General features: G+C 40.8%; 1 protein-coding gene across 1 annotated transcript in view; it reads left to right on the plus strand.

Moving 5' to 3' along the window:
- Window positions 1-20692, plus strand: part of PDS5B (PDS5 cohesin associated factor B) — a 536259-nt gene that overhangs the window by 429627 nt on the left and 85940 nt on the right. Inside the window, 2 exon segments of the mRNA XM_030200370.1 lie at window positions 5432-5471; window positions 5474-5567. Of these exon segments, the coding sequence (XP_030056230.1) occupies window positions 5432-5471; window positions 5474-5567 (134 nt within the window).

Below are 20692 nucleotides of genomic sequence, written 5' to 3' on the forward strand. Positions count from 1 at the left end.
TGTACACCTACAGTATATAACAATTCCTCTCAAAGGAAACCAGTATCTTATTTCAGTCTGCAAACCAATAGCATATGTTTCATTCAGCACCCACGATTTTTTAAAATTTTATTTTTATTGATTTTTTTTCAATAATTACAGGAAAAAAAAACACATTAAACCAAAAGCCCAATACAGTACAACACTGTACTACAAGGAAACAGGTCAGTATAGACCACATCACAGAGAGCTTGCTGTGTCTAGAATAAAAAAAACGTAGTTAATCTCCACTTAAGAGGGAAAAAGCAGGAAAAAACAAATAGTAACTGAGAAAATCCTAGAGATAGTTGAGCAACTATTTATTAAGGAGAAAGGCTTCTGAGAAGGATCTAGAAACACACAACTGGCTCCTTAGTATACAATTAAGCACCTTAAAAGGAAAACATAAGAAAAAGTCCCACCTAGAGCCAAAGTATAATTAATTTGCAAAAATTGCTTTCTCCTAAGTTATGTAGGTCAGCACCCAAGGTTTTCATCAAATGCCTGGTAGTATTAACAGCTCACCTGCAGAAGCAGGTATATCTGGTTTTTCCTTACTTTGACAATTAGCTTCTTGCGGCTTCGTCAACAGATCTAGCTGACTCCAGTAATATATTTATTTATTTATTGCATTTGTATCCCACATTTCCCACCTATTTGCGGGGTTCAGTGTGGCTTACATACATTGTGAATGCATTCGTTTCCTTCAAAATTTTATTTTTGTTATTAACTTCTAAAAATCAACATACTTAAAATATTTGGACATGCATGGTACTGTATAACAGCAATAAATATTCAGGTACAATATGTTTCTGGCCAAAGTCACAAGGAGATTCAATGGCAGAAGCAAAGCTTGAACTCTGGCTTCCCTGGTTCTTAGCCCTTTTTGTTTTAACTATTTATATTGGTTCTTCTAGATAACTGACAAAGTGAAAGCTTTTCTTTCATAGGATGGAATGACAAAATTCACGCGTAATGTTTAAATGATTCGGAGTTCCCCATGAGTCACAACCAGAACTCACCAACAGATGTTGGCCCTTATGGCCTCGGAAGTGCATGTTGAACCTCCTTGCTCTCTTTAAAATGAGTAGGTCACAGTGACACCTCAAATTCTAATGGAATCAGCATACCCAACATCTATTCCAAGGTTCTTCACCTTTTTTTTTTTTTTTTTTTTTAAGAGTGGTTGACATCCAATATTAACTTGTTCAAAGGTGTTCCGTTTGCAATGCTTGGCATATTGTGTTCTTTTAATAGATACTTCCTTCATCAGCTGGGTAGAATATCTTGGTACTGGTTTCACTCGGAGTGTAGTCAGGAACTGAGAGGCTGCTCCACATTAAACATCTGGAATTGAGAGCATTATTTTACCTCACTTTGCCCATATTCTCTGTTACAACCAGGTTGCCATGTTCTACTTGAACAAACAAGGCCATATGGGTTCTCTACTGCGTGCTGAGAAACAATACAACTTTGAGGCTTTGCAGTTTCCCATAACACAAAAATCCTAACCACTTAATACTACTCAATCAGAAGCAAATTACAGACAAGTTAACAAAGCTCTTACAACAGATGATTTGATTTGATGCTTCTATGAGAGATGAAAGCAAGTAAACTACAGTTTGGAGAAGGTCCTGTGAATGGTAACTAAACCTTTAGAACATGCAGGACATTTTATATTTAACTGGAGCATTCCTCAAATAGATCTTGTTGCCAGAAACAAAAACACAAAACTACTCCTTTCTTGTTGCATGCGTCTCTAAATTGCCTGATATGAGATGCCCTGGCCATAGACTGGAGTTGGTCCCGTCACTTTTATTTACCTACTCACCACTTTAGTAGCAAAACCTTGCACAAATGCCTAAAAAGACCTAGCAAAATGATTTTCATAGCACTGTAATAACCTTAGCAGAACTGGTTCCCTTTCTCAAAGATTCTCAGTTCTCCTTTTTGCAGGCCCCAGACCTTTCCAGCCTTGATAACACAAATCAGTGCTCCTTTATGCATCTCAGCCTCAAGTCACGGGTCCTGATGGTATAAAAATTGAGCTGTCTAGCTGTTTTGTATGAAATTGTTGCCACCAATTCAAGATCTTAGTGGAAACATGAAAATCTTTTGCAAGCTATTCATTTTTTTAAAGGTTTCGAATTGGTACTTTGCTAATGGCCAGGACCGGTTTCATTGTCCTCCAGATACCATACTGTATTATTTGTACCATCTTTATTGTCTGGATCTACAGACAATCTTCTATCAGAATATATCTTAATCTATCATATCCTTATATGATAGTATTCATTCCCAGTCCTCAAGACCACCAATGAATCAGATTTTCAGGATATCCCTATTGAATATATGGGCCTACTGCCACCATTGTATGCAAATATATATCATTCATATGTGACCCCCTTTCCCCCCCCCCCCCCCCAATTACCAATGCCTAAAGGGTGGGAGGAAGGATTTTCAGGGTGATCACTAAGGAAACAAAGCCTGGTGAGAGAATCAGAGTGAAGCACAGCCCATGGGAGCAGGACAAAGAAGTAATAGCAGAATTTTCTTCAAGCATCTTTATTTGGTAGTCCACCTCTGCCAAGACCCATTGCACCAAGGGGGAAGTCCTGGGAACCAAAGCAGGAGAAGTTTGCAGTGTGTGGTGATTGGAAGCTTCTTCTGCCTGCAGAGTTCTCAAACTGGGAACAAGGAGTGCTTGGGAGGCAATACACCCCATGTAGAAGTGGGAGCAGGCGTGCCTCACTTTCGGCAGGACTTTCATTGCATGTGTGAATGACCCCTGTTCCAGGATTGGACAGAGATGATGCAGAGATGGTTGTGGACTGAGTTTAATCAAGAGGAGATTAATAAGTACTTTATTCTGGTTTGCAAATAGAGGAGATTTTTGAATGCCCTGATATCATGTAGAGACTGTTTTGCAGTATTGCTGACCATCTGAAGAAAAACACCCTGAATTGTACAGACAAGTTGACAAGTTTATGAACTGTTTTTTTTTTTCAAGTTACTGTTAGTAAAGCATATTGAATTTCAAAAGTGAGAGTGCCTAGAGAAAGAGTGCCCTGCATACCGGATTTATTCCAGCCCCAGTCTGCACCTAGCTTGAGCGATCCTGTTAGTGGGAGCTGTGTGTGTGGCAGAAGTATTCTGTTTGTGTGACCCCAGTCCCAGGTGTGATGGGGTGAAACCACGGAGTGAAGCAGAGCCAAAATTGTGCCCAGGGTTACTCATATTTATTACGGGACCTTGAAAAACCTGACCTTTGGTTGCCCTTGAGGCCTGGAAGTGAATACCACTGTCATGAATGGTTTTCCTGCTTTTCTAGTACCTAATCCTTTAAAGATTCATGAGGTTGCTTCTTCATTTTAGCCATCAATACAAGACTTTTGTCGCATGAGACCTCAGTCATTCCTGCATCTTTGATGAAACCACCGTTTGAGCAGGTCTAACCTGGAAAGTGCTTTTTCTGCTAAGTTATTTCAGCCAGAAAATTATTGAACTTCAAGTCTTGTTACAAATGAACCTTACACTCAGTTTCATCATACTAAAGTAGTCCTAGCTACTCTAGTTTTTGCAGGATAGTAACAAATCTTTTAATGAAGACACAGTACCACCTACATTTTATCATAAATGATATAACCATCTACACAAGAAGTTCTCTACACTGTGGACTATAAATGGGCTCTTGCTTCTCTAAACAACAGAATACACCAAAGTCTGTGCAGTTGTTTGTCATCTTCGACCCAATAGACTTGGCGTTCCAGTGACAAAGCGCTAGGCAATTGGTAAATGTCCTGTTTCTAATATGGGTTATCAAAACAGCGAAGATGACGCAAAAAAGAAAAAAATGAAGAAAAAATGAAAAATAAAAAAGAAAGAAACAACAAAAAAACAAGCAGATAAAAAGTAAAATCAAAAAAGACGACACAAAAATGATAAAACTATGAATTTATTGAGGTGATATGACTCGACACAGCTGTGTTTCGGCCCAACTGGCCTGCGTCAGGAGTCTGTTACACCATGTATCTGTTCTCTGGTTGTATCAGTATTTCTTTGAAGAGTGTTTTGTCAAACGCTACCTTATTCTAAACACTCTACCTTAAAAAAGGCTGTGTGTGCAATCTGGCAACAATCGCTATGAAGAACTATATCCAAAAATGTCTCACTGGAGTAGCTGCAAATAAGCTTCACATTCACATTCATTGTCAGTGAATGTGAAGCTTATTTGCAGCTACTCCAGTGAGACATTTTTGGATATAGTTCTTCATAGCGATTGTTTGCCAGATTGCACCACACAGCCTTTTTTAAGGTAGAGTGTTTAGAATAAGGTAGCGTTTGACAAAACACTCTTCAAAGAAATATTGATACAACCAGAGAACAGATACATGGTGTAACACAGTCCTGACGCAGGCCAGTTGGGCCGAAACACAGCTGTGTCGAGTCATATCACCTCAATAAATTCATAGTTTTATCATTTTGTGTCGTCTTTTTTGATTTTTACTTATCTGCTTGTTTTTTGTTTCTTTTTTGTTTTTTTTTTATTTTTCATTTTTTCTTCATTTTTTCTTTTTTGCGTCATCTTCGCTGTTTTTGATAACTGTTGTTTCTTCTTTCGCGAAGACTGGTTTCTTCTGTGTTTTGGATACTGTTTCTAATATGACCAGACTGGTATCCCCCTAACCAGTACAGTAGAACATCACCTGATTAGAGCCACTGTTGCTCCCATAGCTCCCTAGAAATTTGCATAGCTGGAAAGTGTCTACAAGCAGCCTGGATTACATTTCATGCCTTCTTTACATGCTACTGCTCGAATAAGTCCTCGGTCAGAAAGAGCAGTACTCACCAGGCTTTGTAATCTGTGCAACTCTTCCATCATCATCAGACTGGTTTGCTCCTAAACACTAAGAAACTGGAGCAACTCTGAGCTTTAAGGCCCCCAACTTTTGTGCTTGATTCATTCCTGTGTTTTGTTGGAAAAGTAAAGTTGCTTACCTATAAAAGATGTTCTTTTTAGACAGTAGCATTAATCAGGCACACAGTCCCTCATACTTCCCTGAAAGTTGCACTGCTTGTTGAGCTTTAGATCTGAGGAGACTTTTGATGGTTCCAGTAGTTCTGAGCAGTGAGAGACCTGTCCTGTTGCTGTGTGATGACATGACCCACCTTGCTGGTAGACTGATAGACCATGAAGGTCTTTATCTGCCAACATTACTTTTAAGTGCCTGATTAATTCTGCTGTCTACAGAGACCATCTGTTACAAGTAAGCTGTTCTGCTTTATCCTCATGCCTTTATATTCTGTTATGCAAATGAACGCTGTCTTTTGCTGTTACCTAGATAATTTATTTTGCTCTTTTCCTTAGTAATTTTAAGTAGTCTAGTAGTTATTTTATTCTGTCCTTTTTCAGATTCAGGCTATTAAAATGATGGTTAGATGGTTGCTGGGAATGAAAATAATCTGAGTAAATCAGGAACTTCTACGTTGAGATTATTAACAGCAATACTTCATAGTGATGGAGACCTGACTGAACAGGGCAAATTAAGGTATGTGATGAGCAAATTCAGTAGTCAGAAATACTGAGCAACTTCACTGCTGAAACTCTTACTGATTATGTTTCTGTGAAAGTTCATGAACCTTAAAACTGTTAGCATTTCTGTTGCTTTTACATGATTTTAAATGATTGCCTCTATTGCTAAAGGCTCTGATGTTTTTGTAAATTGATTAAGTTTTAAGAAACATTTCCTAATTCAGAGATGAATGTGCTTTGCTAACAAATGTATCTGTTTCCTCCTCAGTGTTCATTTTTGCTTTGACAAAGGAGGTAATCTGGTAGATGTTTCAAAAGAAATAAGCTTGTATAGCTGCCCAATGCTCTCTGGTCCTCCAGCGGTTCTGTTCACAGATTACAGCAGGGGTAGGTAATCTCTGTGCACAGAGGTTCTGCGTGAAATGTCCCTAGCAGGTCACATTACGCAGTGCCAGGACCAGAAATGCACAGAGTTCTTTGGACCGTCTGTGATAAGCAAATATGTAACTAAAAATAATGGAAACAAACTGCTGGAGTGGCTATTCTGAAAATACTTGCAAAATACAGTATTTAAAAACTGGGCAAAACTCTGGTTAATGACTTTTCTCTGTATACTTGCCATGGTCTCACAAGACACATAAAATTAAATGGCGGGCCACAGGTTGCTGCCCCCCCCCCCCCCCCCCCCCCGGACTACAGGAACAACTGTAGCACAAAGAACTTTAGACTAATTTCCAGTAGAGAATGTGGTCCTATACATAGAAACAGATAAAAAAAAAATTGCATATAAAGACAGTATGGCCATCCAATCTGGCCATCCATATCATCTATCATGTCTTCTCCTAAGAGGTTCTGTGTGCTTGTCCCATGCTTTTTTCAATTCTGCTATCTCCACCAGGAGATCTCACATGTTCACCACCTGTTCCTCATTTACCTTCATCTTATGTCACCTTATTCCAGAGCTTCCTTTTCCATTGAAAGAAACTTGCCTTCTGTGCATTCATGCCACAGAGATAGTTAAATGTCTAGCGTATCTCCCTCTCTTATCTTTCTTCTGAAGTATACATATTAGGGCTTTAAGTCTGTCATGATACACTTTATGATGAAGGCTACTGAACATATTGGTGACCGCCCTCTGGACTGTCCCATCCTGTTTATATCTTTTTGATGGAGCAGTCTCTAGAATTTAACAGTACTCTAAAAGGGATCTCACCAGCTATTTATATAGAAGTGTTATCAACTCCTTTTGTCCTGCTGGCCACTTCTCTCCTTGTGTACCCAAGAATCCTGGCTTTTGCTTGTCACCTTTTCTACCTGTTTGAACACTTAAGATAATCTGATATGATCATCCCCAAGTTCTGCTCTTCTTTCATGCACAGAAGTACTTTTCCCCTATACTACATTGCTCCTTTAGGTTTTTTGCAGCCCAATGCATTACTCTGTTTTTTGTTTTTTGTTTTTTTTTGGGGGGGGGGGGGGGGTTAGCATCAAATCTCAGCTGCCAAATTCCAAAACCATTCTTCAAGTTTCACTAGATCCTCCTTATGCTATCCATACTATCAGGTTGTCTACCATACTATAGAGTTTATCATCCACAGAGTGGCAAACCTCACCAGAAAGCCTTTCCACGATATCACAAAAATGATAAAAAGAGCTAGACTAAGGACTGATCCCTGTAACACCCCTTTCCTCAGAGTGAGATCCATTTATTATCACTGCCCTCTGTCACCCTTCCAGTCAACCAGTTTCTTATCCAGTCACTCACTTTAGGACCATAATGAGAGTACACAGTTTATTTATAAATCACCTATACAGAACTGTGTTAAAGACTTAGCTGAAATCTGAGTACACCACATCTAATGCTCTCTTGATCCAACTGTCTGGTCACTCCGGTCAGAGAAATTAAATATGTCTGACAAGACCTACATCTAGTAAAACTATCCTGCGTCAGTCCTGCAGTCCATTGGAGTTCAGAAACCTCACTTTCCTGTGTTTTAGAAGTGTTTGACTTGTAGTTTCCACCCTTCTCCTCCTGCTTTCCTGGAGAGGGACCACATCTGCCCTTCTCTAGTCTTCCAGAACCAGTCAGACTCTAAAGGACAAACAGCAGATCTGCCAGAACTTCCCTAAGTCTTTTTCAGTACCCTCAGATATATCCCATCCAGCCCCATCTCTTTTCTACTTTAGTTAGTTACTCACAAACAAACACTGTTTTCTAAAAATCATTCAAGGTCTACCATGTAGGGACATAGAACCAAAAGTATTTGTTAAGCAATTCTGCTTTATCCTTATCAGCTTCTATATATTCCTTCCATTCACTATTGATCCTCACAGTGCCACTTTTCCACCTATCACTAACATACTTTTTGTTGCCCCCATTTTACCTTCATGGCAATTTTTATGCCATTGCATCTTTGATTTCCTAACTACTTTAATGTTAATATATCTCGTAGCTTTTCTAGATATTGTTGCCTGTCTTCCTCTTTTATCTTTTGTAATTTATGAAGGCTAATCTTCTTCCTTTTTCAACTACTACTTTTGAGAAACAAAATGGTGTTCTTTTCCTCTTTACTTTCCTAACAAAAATGTCTGTTAATCTTTAAAATAGTTCCTTTCAGTTTTTCTTTCTACTTCTTCAGATATTCCCATCCAGATAACTTCTCATTCAGGTAATCCCCCATCTTGACAAAGTGAGTTCTTTAATGTCTAGAATCTTCACTTTAACTCTGTTTGTGTATCTTAATATTGAACCAAACCATCCAGTGATCACTAGAAGCCAGATCATCCACTGCAACATCAGTCTTCTTCTTTGTAAACACCAGGTCTGGTATGGCCTCATCCAGCATGGGTTCCATTACTAATGCTGGAAGAAGGTTCCCCCTGTAGAGAATCCAGTATCTCCTAACTTCTAGATGACCTCACAAAGAGATGTCCCAATCAATATCTGGTATATTGAAATCACCTATTAGTACTTCTTTCACAGCTATATTGGAATATCTTCAGTTAAATCTGTGTATTTTGGCCTGTGAAGGGAGGCCTGTCTAACACCCAGTGTAAATAGATTTTCCATTCCCTTTTTTTTTAGGGTTAACCCACAGTGTCTCTTCCTACCCATTAACCCCGCAATTTTGTCACTTTAATATTAATCTTTGGCATTATTCCTCTTCCCTTTCTTCATACCCTGTTCCTGAATATCTATATCCCAGTCATGATTCACAAAGGTTTTTTCTGCCGATGACTGAAATCGGGAAGCAGTGTTGTGCTCCATTGTGACTTTATTTTAGTGGGGTGTTAATGTTATATTTGATGGTTCTCCAGGAACTATATCTCCATGACTCTCCCTAAATCCAAGTCTGCCTGTTCAAACATAGCCTCTAGGTCCAGAACCTTGTAGGGCCTTAGTGCATACAGCTTTCCAGATATTGCTTTCTTTCCTCCATTTCATAGAAGAAATTGATGTGTACCTGCAGGTTTTAATTACCTTGGGGTTTTAATTACCTTGGGCTTTGTTCACTCATCCTCAATGTTTTAGTTTAAAACTCTCTTCAGTAGGTTAGCTTATGAAACCATCCGTGCAGCTACACCTTCATCTCCATGAAGCAAGCTTCTCTGCTTCAGCCTTTAATCTTGACAAGGAGGATTGACAAGAATATCACCTGTGCATATGTCTACTTCACCCTTTCTTCCAGAGCCATGAAGTCACTTTTGATACATTCAGTGAGGTACCTAGCAGTATCATTTGTGCCAACATGAATGAGAAGCATCAGATAATGGTCAGTAGGCTTGATGAGTGTTAGCACACTCTTCATAAAATCTTGAATCTTGTCAGCAGGCAGACATCTGTCTCCCGGGCTGACATGCCTGGTTGGCAGATGGACGCCTCTGTACCCCTCAGAAGGTTTAATGGCAGTACTTCAGAATGGAACCACCTCTACCCTTCCCTTCCTAATGGCTACTGATTCAGTAACATGGGATTTTTTTTTTCCTGGGACATTTTTACCTCCACCACTTCTAGGGCTGTATACCAGTTCTTCAGTTCAAGGGATGGTGGAGTTGTGATATTGCTTCTGCATGATCTGGCAGTTCTGTGTCCGTTATCCTTTTTTTTAGTACTACTGCTGCTTCTTCCTTCTGCTGGAGATCCTTGACACCTGAAGAAGCATTTCATCAATGTATTTCTTGTTGTCATGAATGCTTCTCAAATTCACTACCTCTTCTTTCAGTTCCTTCACTTCTTTCATGAAAGATTCAATCTGCAGATATCTACACATGAAACCCAGTCCCTTGTCTGGATCACACTCATTATCAAGTCATGATTAAACCAGCAGTGAATGTGATGTAGAATACTTGATCATAGTCTCTCTTTCGCCGTTTCTGGGACATAGACCATAGAAGTCTGCTCAGCACGGGCCTCATGTTCCAAAATACTGGAGTTCCCTCGAAGCCCTTTCTGACCCATCCTAAACCGGATTGCCATATATGGATCTCAGACCATACAAGCTTGTCCAGCACTGGCTTTAGTTCTTCACAGCCAGAGTCGCCATCTAAGCACCACTCAACCTGCAAACACACATGTAACCATTTAAGTTTTGTTTTTAATACCATTCATTTTCTAATTAGAGATCCTTTGTGTTCATCCCACGTCTTTTTGAATTCCATTACCATTTTTTTTTCTCTGCCATCTCCCTCGGGGGGTGGCATTCCAGGTATCACCACCCTCTCCGTGAAAACAAATTTCCTGACATTACTCCTAAGACTCTAGCGCTCTGCAACCTCAATTCATATCCTCTAGTTTTACTATTTTCCTTTCTCTTGAAAATGGTGTTTCTATATTAATACCTTTCAAATATTTAAATATCTGTATCTTATTTCCTCTGTCCCTTATCTCTTCTAGGGTTACATATTCAGGTCTTCCAGTCTCATTAATACTTTTACTTAAAAGTCCAATTGGAGGTGGAGGACCATTAAATGTACAGCATTTTTCACCCAAAGAAAGCCCTCTTTCAAGAAGTCAAAACATAAAAGTGCACCCATACTGAATAATTTTATTTTTATTTTTTGTTACATTTGTACCCCGCGCTTTCCCACTCATGCAGGCTCAATGCGGCTTTACATATACAGGTACTTATTTGTACCTGAGACAATGGAGGGTTAAGTGACTTGCCCAGAGTCACAAGGAGCTGCCCGTGCTTGAAGTGGGAATCGAACTCAGTTCCCCAGGACCAGAGTCCACCACCCTAACCACTAGGCCACTATATGCATACCAGCCTAAGTGTAGTCTCTACAGACCAGTGGCTTCAATCCCATTATTGGTAAATGTAATGGAGGGGTTAGTCTCACAGCAACTAATGAACTATCTCCAACTTCACTCCATTTTACATAGCTCACAGTCCAGTTTTAGAACTTATAGTACTGAAACTGTTCTCAACACCCTCCTAGCTATATTTAGATGAGAACTTAGCTTTGGTAATAAAATATTAATACTCCAATTTGATAATGTCCAGTGCCTTTGACACTGTTGATCATAATATCCTTCTATTGACCATTATGGAATCTGTGGAGCTATGGTTCTCAGGCTTCCTAAGTTCTAGATCAGTGTTGGGCAACCTTTTGAGCTTGGTGTGTCAAAATTCGCCAAAAAACCGAGCATAACTTGGGTGGTGTGTCACTTCGAGAAAAAAACCATAATTTCACGATATTTATAGTTTAAATAACAAAAATGTATAATTGTAATATATAACTGTATTAATAAACCAAAAACTAATTATTTAACTTACCTGCTTAGTGACTTCTTTGTTCATCTGTCAGTCGGTTTCTTTTGTTGGTCTTGATATTATTTAACTTGTGTGGGGTGCCGTGAACTAAGATAAGTGAGCGTGAGGGGGAATTCTTTAACTAACCTGTTATCAATAGCTGTTGAACTCATGCAGTGACCATGCCAGTACTTAATGCATAACCTGTCGTACCCGTCAGTGGCGTAGCCAGACCTGACATTTTGGATGGGCCCAGAGCTAATATGGGTGGGCACTATGTATATAGGTATGAGTCATATTTTATGGGATAGTCTAAATAATGCCTTAGCATGCACTTGATGACAAAATTATCTGTCCAACAGATGGCCTGCATCAACATAAACCACATACATACTTTTATGGAACACAGAAATTTTTGAAATAAATTAAAGAATGTCAATCCTGCACTATCCCACAATTCTAGGCAGGTTACAACTGTTATATACATAAATTTTCACGAGAAGAAACCTCTCCCAAAAGTGCCAGCCAAAACACACACCACCCAACCAATTGCACACCCAAAGCATCACAGTATATGCCACTTTGAGTCTGTAAATGGACAGAAAAGCAACAGGTAAGTGTACGCATACCTGTGTAATTGGTAGCTTTAAATGTGCTATTGGCTAAATAGTGTATGCTCTAGCTGGCACCCCTAGGAAAGGTCTCTTCTCATGTGATTTAAATTGGTCTCTTCTACCCTCTGATTAATAGTGTATAGAACATACATAAAATTTGCATATTAATTACTAGACAAGCAACACTTAAACTTGACAAGACATAAGTCTACTATAATGGCAAACATCTAAACACACATCACAGTATCCTGTAAAAATAATTACAGCAATGGCACACATCCTTCAAACTTGCTTTATAAGAAATTAAATTGAATTAAAATGAAACTCTCCTTTATTGGGGCATATGGAATCACATCTTCACTTCATCTCTTTTGTACAAATGGATTATTCAGTTTTGAACATGTTTCAGGGACAAGTGGTTTTCATAAGTCAAAATAATAAAAATACTTTCTTTCATGCAGATCTCTCATTTGTTTAAACATAACTACATGGGCTATAAGCCCCTAATGCAGTCCATTGGTTTTCTTATATTTTGTCCTTGTGATGACTTATACTGTGCTAAAACTGGAAATAGCAGCAATAAACAATATTAAGTGCACCTTTATAATATACCACCGCACCCCCACAAAACAAAAGAAGCAAGTTCCCACAAACCATCCCCCTCCCTTGACCCAGACACAGGAAAAAAAATACTTCAAATGCTCCCATGTATTAACCCAATTCATATCCCTTAGTGCATATCTTGGTTGTTACATACATAAAAATGCCATAAAATAAGTAAATAAATAGATTGATAGAAACTCTGAATGTCAAGCACCTGATTCTCATAATGTCTGCTTTAGTGGCCCTTCACCAAGAGGAAAATATCTCCACACAAATACATCACATGCTAGGGTGTCCCCACAAGCAGCCTCTCCAAATGACACACTGATGATCACAACTCTACCCACGAAAAGTTATCCCGTTATTATACTTTCTCTGTGTACATCCGCATACTGCACAAGCCGGCTTGCTTAAAAATACAAGCGAGATCAAGCAAAACACCACCAACAATAAAGAAGGACAACGTGGATGCAGCAGCCCACAGGCCCATTTGCCCTACCCCGAGTGCACGGGGATTATGGCTGTGCGCGAGGGAGGGAAAACAGACTAACCTCTGAGTCTGTGGCCTCAACCCTTTGCTGCCATGCTGTCTCCCGCTCTCAATTCAACCCCTTGGGTCCTGGCTGGGGGCTCACTGGAGACGACGAGATGAAACCTGGCCAGATCGATGCATGCACTGGAGGGAGACCGCGTAAGTTAGCATATGCTAGAGGAGAGGCAGCAGGCAGCCGTAGGGAACGCCAGAGAGAAGTAAATCACTATAAGAAGGGAGCGGTGCGGAGCGGAGCGATGCAGAGTGGAGCCTCTTCCTCCCCTCCCCCTCCCATCCGATGCTTGACTCCCGAATAGCAGGAAACAAAGCAAGGCAGTAGGAGGTGCTTCACTGCTTTCTGCACATTTACTAATGCGATTGGACTACTGCTGTGCAGGATTGCTGGCAGCTGATTGGTGTTCACTAAGACTGGGTGGGCCTGAGCCGAATATGGGTGGGCCTGTGCCCACCCAGGCCCACCCGTAGCTACGCCCTTGGTACCCGTCCTACCCATATGGGATCAGGCGTTGTTATTCTTTAGGAATGACAGGATCTAATGGATTCCTGGGTACTTGGTATTGTCAAATCTAGTTAGTCTTAGTTGTCAATTCCTCCCAAAAGACCATAACTTAAGTCATGTCTGTTGCAGATCCCCACTCATCTCCTTCATGAAGGATTTCTTCTGTCACAAGCCAAGCAATATCTTCTTCCAATACAGTAAATTAATCAAAGCTTTATTCCAGTTATTTTATAATGCCCAAAGTTATCAATAGAAATCAAACAAAATAAAACATGGAAAAGAAAATAAGATGATACATTTTTTATTGGACATAACTTAATACATTTCTTGATTAGCTTTCAAAGGTTGCCCTTCTTCGTCAGCTAATCAAGAAATGTATTAAGTTATGTCCAATAAAAAAGGTATCATCTTATTTTCTTTTCCATGTTTTATTTTGTTTGATTTCTATTGATAACCTTAAGAGTGGACTAACACAGCTACCACACTCCTTAACTAATCTGGAAAGGAAAGAAAGAAGAATAGCAGCAGCAGCAGCAGGGTGAGACTTAGAAAATGAAAATCAGCTCACACTGCACATAATTCTCTGGAAGGTTTTCAGTAGATTGTCTTTCTTTCAGAGAACTATGCACCCCTCCCCCCCCAGACTGAGAAATGCCTGCCCTGTTAAATCATGGCATAACCTGCTGTTATAGTACTTATATTTATCCCAAACAATTTATCATGGGAGCCCATTCTTAAGAATCTTACCTCACTGTTATGGCGGCGGCTAAGCAAGGGGCAGGCAGGGCACAAGAGAAGAGTCAGAAGACAGAGACCAGACCGTGGCTGAAGAGAAGGCGGCAGGCTGCAGACAGTAGAAGTAAGCCGCTGCGCCTGCGTGAAGCGCGTGCAGGATTATCACCAGCTGATGCTGAGCATGCAGGCGCTAGCTGGCACGCGCATGAGCACAGACGCTGCCTCTAGCCTGCCTGCGTCGCCGTCGCGCGTGCATCAGAGCAGAGGAGGTAAGAAGGTGAGGTGGTCGTGTGCTCATCTGAGGATTCAGGGAGTGCGGGGCAGATTTCAGCATTCCATTGATTTGTCGAGAAACCTGGACAAATCAAGGAAATGCTGAAATCCGCCACGTGTCAGCGAAAATGGCACGCATGTCAGTGCTGGCACGCGTGTCATAGGTTCGCCATCAGGGTTGTAGATCATACCAGGTGAAACAATCAGGTACAATTTCATTAGCATGGTCCCCTGTTTGTGGAGTACCCCAGGATTCTCCATTGTCCCTCATCCTATTTATCATCCTGTTGATTCCATTAGGCAATTTACTGGAGAAAAATGGTCTCCCAGCATTCATTTATGCAGATGATGTTGCCATCTTTTTTTTTGTTTAGTTTTGTTTTGTTACATTTGTACCCCACGCTTTCCCACTCATGGCAGGCTCAATGCGGCTTACATATTGTATACAGGTACTTATTTGTACCTGGGGCAATGGAGGGTTAAGTGACTTGCCCAGAGTAACAAGGAGCTGCCTGTGCCTGAAGTGGGAATCGAACTCACTTCCTCAGTTCTCCAGGACCAAAGTCCACCACCCTAACCACTAGGCCACTCCTCCACTCTATATTCCATTCACTAAAGAAATAAATGAAATAACTCATATCATCAGATTAGGTATCTCTCTAATGGAATCTTGGGCATCCAATTTCAAATTGAAACTCAACACTGATAAAACTAAATTCTTAATAGCTACTAATCCTCAACATGCTATAAATCTACTATAATAAAACTCACCCTCAACGTTCTGAGGACACTGACGTCATTGAAGCCAAGCCCTGACTTCCTTCAAAAAGGTTCAAAGGTTTGTGGTGGTGAAGCCACCAAAATCGCTCTGGGCCCTGCCCTCGAGGGCGGAGCAATGGCAGAACAACGAAGGGGTTGGCAGGGAGGGAGGCGGGGGGTGGGAAATCGCTCCAGGCCCCGCCCTCAAGTCAAACATCATGACGTTGGGGGCGGAGCAATGGCAGAACAACGAAGGGGTTGGCCAGGGAGAGAGTGGGGGGGGGGGGGTGTTGGCGATGAAAACCTTGCTAGCGCCCGTTTCATTTGCTCTGAAACGGGCCTCTTTTACTAGTCTTAAATAATTTACCACTGAGAACATCACATATCCCCTTGACTCAACTATGAAAATCTTAAGGGTCACAACTGACCAATTCCTCACTCTATATAATCAAATTTCCAAAATGGTCTCAACTGTCTTCATTATAGAAATTGAGGAGACTTAAGACCATTCTTTGCAAAATCAGTTTTCTGTACCCTAGTTCAATCCCTAGTCCTTACAAGGTTTGATTACTGCAACTATATTTATGCAGGACTTAAAGGGGATCTCCTAAAAAAAAGTACAAACCACTCAAAACACTGCCACATGTCTCATATTCAGACTACCATACTTTGCCAAAGCAACCCAGCTTCTGTACGATTTGCATTGGTTGCCAATAAAAGATAGTTATCATTCAAGCTGTGTACCTTCATTCACAAAAGTTTGTATAGTTCAACCCCATTATACATGAACAAACTCATTGAATTACCCTGACATAATGCCTCAAAATCATCTGGAGAATATCTTCTCCTACATTTCCTGAATTGTAAGAAAGTATTCTACAAAACATACTGCTAACTTTGCATATCAGGGCACTAAAATTTGGAACTCCTTACCTAAAACTATCAAATAAGCATTCTTACAATACAATACTTCTAGTCTGCAAATACCATGACAGTTAATTGCGAATTATGGAAAAAGAAAACACAAATAAACTCATGACATTAATTTTTACCTCATTCCACCTTCCACTACTCCAGTCTATCCCAGCTAATCCTAGCCCTTAACTGAAATATGGAGAAAAAAAGGTATCTAGCTTAAATCACTGAGGGGCCCTTTTACAGAGCAACAGGCTTACCGCTCGCTCTTCCTGGACTAAAACACATTTTCTGACATTACTCCTAAGTCTTCTGTCCTGCAAGCTCAACTCATGATCTCTAGCTCTACCATTTCCCCGTCTCTGAAAAAGATTAGCTTGCATATTAATACCTTTTAAGTATTTAAATGTCTGTATCAGATACCCCATCCCCTTCTTTCCTCTAGGGTGTACAAGTCTTCAAGTCTCTTCTCCTATGCCTTTTGGCACAAGCCCAATATCATTTTTGTCACCTTCCTCAGGTCTTTTGATGTCTTTAGCAAGATATGGCCTCCACAATTGAACACACTACTCCAATTGGGGACTCACCAACAACTTGTACAGAGGTATTAACACATCCTTCTACTGGATAAGCCTCTCTCTATGCAGCCTAGCATCCTTCAGGCTGTAGCCATAGCTTCAGTAACTTTTGTTACTGCTTAGTGTAGGGGCTAGGGTTCCTTATTTCCTCAGATGGCACCCCTAAAATCCTGCTTTTAGAAAGAAAGGAAACAGTAAGTGTCACAAAACGCCTAGCCAGCTGCCTGGGGTTACCCCGTGGCCACTAGGGGATATATCCCCAGTACAGCTCAGGTCCACCTGCATCTGACACTTGTGCTGTACGCTAGCACCCTCCTCCCACCGGCTGGGTCACAACCGCCTCTGGGCGAGTCTCCTGCTCTCAAATTATCCCCAGTGGCCCCACAGTTCCCAGAAAGCACTCACAGACCCAACATACAAAGCACCAGGATTCTTTATCAATCCAGACAGAAGAGACAATAAACTGAAAAGGAATGTGTTTTGTCTTAAACTGAACAATGAACGAAAAGAAGTGCAAACAGCAAACAATAACAGGTAACTGAAATATGGATCAATTATAACACTAGCTAAACATTTGTATACTGTCTAAATCATACTGGGGAAGACCAGGACATATAATTCACTGAGCCTCAGCAAAGAGATCTTTCTCTCTTTTCTCCTGGGCTAAGGCTGAAACAGTAGCCAGCAACTGCTGGTAATTTCAAACTCTAGGCCAATCATATCCCAGAACCACGTTTGAAAAACTGGTTACATCACTCAGGCATTTCCTTATTCGGGTTAACTAAGGAAAGAAAGGTCAGTTCTTTGTAACAGCTTAAAACATAACATGCACCATATGCTGGCCAAACTAGAGAAGTACACTTCAAAATTAATTAAGGCAGGAAAGTATTCAAGTGACAGGGAAGAGCCTGAGGAAAAGCATTGCTGTGGTCCATGGTGGAGGTATAGTTGCAAGGACTCCATGAAACATACAACTCCAGCTCTGAGAGGGGAGGAAGTCCCAGAGAATAGTGTTAAATTATAGTCCCTATGGCATTCTCCCCTAGGTATGCTGAAGGAGCTGTTCCAAACGAGGAAAGCTAGCTCAGGGTTGGGCATTGTGAAGGTCAGGAGCCCAGTAGGACAGATGCTGTACATTCCTCTAGATCCAGATGAAACAGTTCAATACGAGGAGCCTTTTGGTGAGAGAGGCAATAGGAGCTGGATATTGGGAGCCTTGGAGGAGGAGCAGACACCAGCAGTCCATATTGAGCAGGAACTCTGAAAGGTAGTTTCTGATCTAGCCACCAATAAAGAAGCTTGGTAACTGTGACTTGATCCCAGAACTAGGTCAATAGGGTGTGGCAAGAAACCCTTCTGAGCTCAGCTGGGAAGTTTAATGGGATGAAAGGCAGACAGGATGGACTGGGCTGAAAACCCCAGGGCATGGTCCCTAAAGTTATAGAAGCCAGAAGGGAGACGGAATGGATGGAAACCCCCATAACATAATGGTCCATAAAGTTGTGGAAGTCATTGGCAGGAAAAGTGTCTGTCCAGAAGTGCTGCAGATGATCTGTTTAAACAACCACCAAAAAAGAGTAAGGGTGAGCCTTATTCAGGCATGTCACTGTGAAAATTTGCCTAATTGGAAGGGGATTTGTTTGCTGTATTCTGTGTTTTGTTGGGCAGAAGCTATTCTCCATTGGAATATGTTAATTTTTGGTTTGATCAAAGGTTATTGAATGGAAAAAAAATGAAGAGAGTGCTTGTATATTAGTTGGCAGTTCAGAGCTAAGAGGGCTGCATTGCATTAATTAAGCCAACTGAGCAAGCAGGCAGGTAATCTTGGAGAAGAAGCCTGTCAACTGGTTCTCCATACAGAAAGTGGTGAGCAGTTTATAGGATTTTGCCAGCGTCTTCTGTTCTTAGGAAGACTGGGAGAGCACTAAGGAAGTAAAGATAGGATATATCTGGGAACTTTGAGACAGTTTTCTTAAGATCACCTGCCTGTCCTGGAGCCCAAAGAATGGTGCAAGGCACTTTTTCACCAGTGTCTTTATTTCTAGACCTTTTGAGGAAGCTTTCTCCAGTGGTGGGGGTTTTGTGGGCAAATCCTAACAGTCATCCTCTGATATTCAAGAGCTGGATTAATGTTTAAACATTAAAACAAAAGTTGCAAATAGTATGGTGTTTCAAGGTACTGCTTTAAAGACTGTGAGCCATAGCAGCTGAGGGCATGTTAAGAGCCCTGTAGCATCTCCAGAGTCCCAAGGCAGCTGTCCAGAGTCTTTAGTGGAATCCAGCTCTGGTTAATCCAGGTCATTCTTCCTTATCACCAGCCCATCCTGCAGGATCCTGGTGTTTCCTGATGTTATCCCAGTACTTGGGGTGGGGGAAGGGACAGACAGCATAAGTTATGCACAAAGGTTTAGGAACTTATGATCAAATTGTATGTTTCACAGAATCCCTAAATGAACAGATGTCAAAACCTCTACAGAATATTGGGAATCTGTGAAGAAACAGTGTGTTTTAACCCTGTAAAATGTATTAGATATTTTCTTGCAATGTATTTCTCCTATTTGGCCAGCAGGAGGTGTTTCTTTGCTGTAAAGCTGTTACAGGGAACTGAATGTTCTTTTCCTTTGACACAAGCAGGAAGTAAGCACAGAATACTTTCAAATCTTGTTGACTGGGCACTTATTGGCCCAGGAGCTCATTTCCTTTAGAGTGTACTGATTTTGCCTTCAGTCATAGCCTGGAAGAAGAAAGACAGATCTCATTTCTAAGGCTCTGTGTACAGTTATATAGCCTGATCTTCCCAGGTACTGTTTAGCCAGTATTTATTTATTTGTAGCATTTGTATCCCACATTTTCCCACCTATTTGCAGGCTCAATGTGGCTTACATTTGCTGTAATGGCGGTTGCCATTTCCGGGTAACAGAATTACAAATGATATTGCATTAAGGAGCATACATACATGGTAGCATACATGGTGCATACATACATGGTAACATATATGTAACATAGTGTATGTAGAACAGATCGTGGTATATATATATACCATGTGAATGCATACATGGTAAAGAATACATTATGGTAGTGCAAGAAGGTTCCTGAGTAATAAATTAGATAGTAACAGATATTAGGTCATCGACTGTAGAGAAGTCCTATTCAGCATAAGATATAAAGTGGTAGTGCTTGATCATTAATAGCAAAGAAGTTAAGCAGTCATGTGATAAAAGTTTGGATTTGTATAACTTGTGTATAATGTTAATATTTAGTATTTAAGATAGATGTTTATGGTAGTGTTAGTGTTATAATTGATCCATATTTCAGTTACCTGTTATTGGTTGCCAATTGCACATTTTTGTCCACTGTTCCAAGTTCTGTGAATAAACACAGTTTGTTCGTTCTGCCTCTCTGGACTGATAAAGAATCCTGGTGGTTTGTGTGTTGGGTCAGTGAGTGCTTTCTGGAAACTGGGGGACTACTGGGAGTGTGACCCCAGTAACCTAGAAGTCACTGGGAATAATTTGGGAGCAGGAGACTCGCCCAGAGGTGGTTTTGACCCAGTCAGTGGGAGGAGGGTGCTAGTGTAGAGCACAAGTGACAGGTGTAGGCAGACCTGAGCTGTGCTAGGGATAGACCCTCTAAGTGGCTGCGAGGGTAACCCCAGGTGGGTGGCTAGGCATTTCATGACAATCATTAGGAAAGAGAATAAGATCATAATGCCTCTGTATTAGGCCATGGTGAGACTGGGTGCTGCCTCTAAAAAAGGAAATGGTGGAATTAGAAAAGCTAGAGAAGGGTGACCAAAATAGTAAAGTGGATGGAACTCCTCTCATAAGAGGAAAAGTTAAACGGTTGAGGCTCTTCAGCT

Source organism: Microcaecilia unicolor, chromosome 4 (assembly GCF_901765095.1).
Source record: "Microcaecilia unicolor chromosome 4, aMicUni1.1, whole genome shotgun sequence".
NCBI classification, from domain to species: Eukaryota; Metazoa; Chordata; class Amphibia; order Gymnophiona; family Siphonopidae; genus Microcaecilia; species Microcaecilia unicolor.